This window comes from Rattus rattus, chromosome 10 (assembly GCF_011064425.1).
Source record: "Rattus rattus isolate New Zealand chromosome 10, Rrattus_CSIRO_v1, whole genome shotgun sequence".
In the NCBI taxonomy this organism is placed as follows: Eukaryota; Metazoa; Chordata; class Mammalia; order Rodentia; family Muridae; genus Rattus; species Rattus rattus.
The window spans coordinates 17,805,218-17,808,340 of NC_046163.1; the positions used below are offsets into that span (position 1 = coordinate 17,805,218).

Sequence of the window (3,123 nt, forward strand, 5' to 3'; positions counted from 1 at the left end):
TGTAAGGCAAAGGACACTGTGGTTAGGACAAAACGGCAACCAACAGATTGGGAAAAGATCTTTACCAATCCTACAACAGATAGAGGGCTTATATCCAAAATATACAAAGAACACAAGAAGTTAGACCGCAGGGAGACAAATAACCCTATTAAAAAATGGGGTTCAGAGCTAAACAAAGAATTCACAGCTGAGGAATACCGAATGGCCGAGAAACACCTAAAGAAATGTTCAACATCGTTAGTCATAAGGGAAATGCAAATCAAAACAACCCTGAGATTTCACCTCACACCAGTGAGAATGGCTAAGATCAAAAACTCAGGTGACAGCAAATGCTGGCCAGGATGTGGAGAAAGGGGAACACTCCTCCATTGTTGGTGGGGTTGCAGACTGGTACAACCATTCTGGAAATCAGTCTGAGGTTCCTCAGAAAATTGACATTGAACTGCCTTGAGGATCAGCTATACCTCTCCTGGGCATATACCCAAAAGATGCCCCAACATATAAAAGACACGTGCTCCACTATGTTCATAGCAGCCTTATTTATAATAGCCAGAAGCTGGAAAGAACCCAGATGCCCTTCAACAGAGGAATGGATACAGAAAATGTGGTACATCTACACAATGGAATATTACTCAGCTATCAAAAACAATGACTTTAAGAAATTCGTAGGCAAATGGTTGGAACTGGAAAATATCATCCTGAGTGAAGTAACCCAATCACAGAAAGACATACATGGTATGCACTCATTGATAAGTGGCTATTAGCCCAAATGCTCGAATTACCCTAGATGCCTAGAACAAATGAAACTCAAGACGGATGATCAAAAAGTGAATGCATATCGCTCCTGAGAGACACAGCCAGAATACAGCAAATACAGTGGCGTATGCCAGCAGGAAACCACTGAACTGAGAACAGGACCCCCGTTGAAGGAATCAGAGAAAGAACTGGAAGAGCTTGAAGGAGCTCGAGACCCCATATGTACAGCAATGCCAACCAAACAGAGCTTCCAGGGACTAAGCCACTACCCAAAGACTATACATGGACTGACCCTGGACTCTGACCTCATAGGTAGCAATGAATATCCTAGTAAGAGCACCAGTTGAAGGGGAAGCCCTGGGTCCTACCAAGACTGAACCCCCCAGTGAACTAGACTGTTGGGGAGAGGAAGCAAGGGGGAGGGTTGGGAGGAACACCCATAAGGAAGGGGAGGGGGAGGGGATGTTTGCCCCGAAACCGGGAAAGGGGAATAACACCAAAATGTATATAAGAAATACTCAAGTTAATAATAATAATAAAAAAAAAAGAAGATGGAAACATATCACAAATAAATCAGTTAGGAGTACTAATATTGTAAAAGCAGCTATTCTATCAAAAGAAATCTAAAGACTCAATTCCTACAAAAACTTCACAGAATTTATTACAGAAATTGAAAAAATCTTAAATTTCATATGGAAAACTAAAAAACCTAAATATGTAAAACAATACTGAATAATAAAATGTTATATTTTATTTTAATATTATAATTACATAGAAATATGTTTAAATATATGACATAATATATAAATATATGTAAATATAATTCATAATTATTTATAAATATAATTTATATAAATTTAAAATGTATAATATATTTTATATCTTTTATTTTATATATTTATATATCTAACTTATATATGTATAAATTAAACATATAAATTTTATATTTTTATTTTTAAAATGAAAATGATAAAATAAAGAACTGCAGGAGATATGGCCATCAAGGATTTCAAGCTATATTACAAAGCTATTAGTAATAAAAAGTAGTATGTTTTTTTGTCATTAAGAAAAGACATATCGATCAATGGAATAGAAATGAAGACCAGAACATAACTCCACACACCTACAGAGAGTTGATTTTCTATAAAGAGGTAAAAAATATATACTGGAGAAAATGATGCATATTTACAGAAAACTCAACTTTAGGATCTAGGATGGGTCCAGATGGATACTCTGAGTCTGATTAGAAGAGAGAGTAAGCAATATACTTGACTTCATTAGAACAGAAAGGGACTTTGTGAATAGGAGACAGTAAGACAAACAAACAATAAATGGGATCTCTTGAAGCTAAAAATCTTCTGTACAGCAAAGAGCACCTTTATTCAGCCAAAGCAACAGCTTATAGAGTAGGAAAACCTCTTTACTAATTAATTTGATAGAGAACTAGTATTTACAGTATAGAAATAATTTTTAAAAATCTCAAGTAAACAATATACATAAAAGATTAGGCATGGAACTAACCAGAGGGTTCTTAAGATGAAGCACAAATGACTGAGGAATCCATGTTTTAGCCATCAGAAAAACGAAAATTAAAACTAGATTGAGCTTTCATCTTACTCTAGTCAGAATAGCCGTGACAAATATAACAAATGATGCCACATGCTGGAGAGGATGCAGGGAAAGGGGAACATTACCCACTGGTGGTGGGCATGCAGACTTGATGTACGGATGTCTGGTCATACTGAGCCCTGAGACTGAACTATTACTGGAGAAACCTGTTTCTAGTTGTGATGTGACTCAACCCTAGCACACACCTTTAATCCAAGAGCTTTCTGCTTATTGTAAACAGGATCAAATAAAGTCAACCATAGGTGAAGAGGTAGAGAAAGCACTCAGTATTGGTAGGGAATGATCATAGGAGAAAAACGGAGAGAGTGAGAAGAAATCAGGAGGATGGATAGAGAGACACAGGAAGTAGAAGGGAGGGGCATTCAATTTGAAGGATAGCGAAGGAGAGCTTCTTTCTTCGGGATGTTGGCTGTGAGGAAGAACAGCTGGGTGCGTTCTCTGCCTCTCTGAGCTAGCAGGCTTTCACCCCACTATCTAGTTCCTAAGTCTTTATTGATAAAATTGAACAATTGAGATTTTGTTTAAAAACAACATGCATCCACTATGGAAATTAGTGGGAGAGTCCTCAAAAAGATGAAAATAAATTTATGACAAGTTCCAACTTATACCACTCTTGGGTCTACAGCCAAAGAGCCCCTCTCTATCTTACTATAGGGTTACTTGCTCATTCCTGGTCATTGCTGCTCTATTAATAATAGCTAGAAATGGGAAACAGCATAAATATTGGGTAATGAAACT

At 37.0% G+C, this 3,123-nt stretch overlaps 1 protein-coding gene across 1 annotated transcript in view; it reads right to left on the bottom strand.

Annotated features, from left to right (window-relative positions):
* The window catches only part of Igfn1 (immunoglobulin like and fibronectin type III domain containing 1), a 23,181-nt gene extending 20,685 nt beyond the window's left edge, over positions 1 to 2,496 (bottom strand). Inside the window, exon 1 of the mRNA XM_032915563.1 lies at positions 2,451 to 2,496. Within this exon, the coding sequence (XP_032771454.1) occupies positions 2,451 to 2,496 (46 nt within the window). The remainder of the gene's footprint in view (positions 1 to 2,450) is intronic.
* Positions 2,497 to 3,123: the final 627 nt, after the last annotated feature.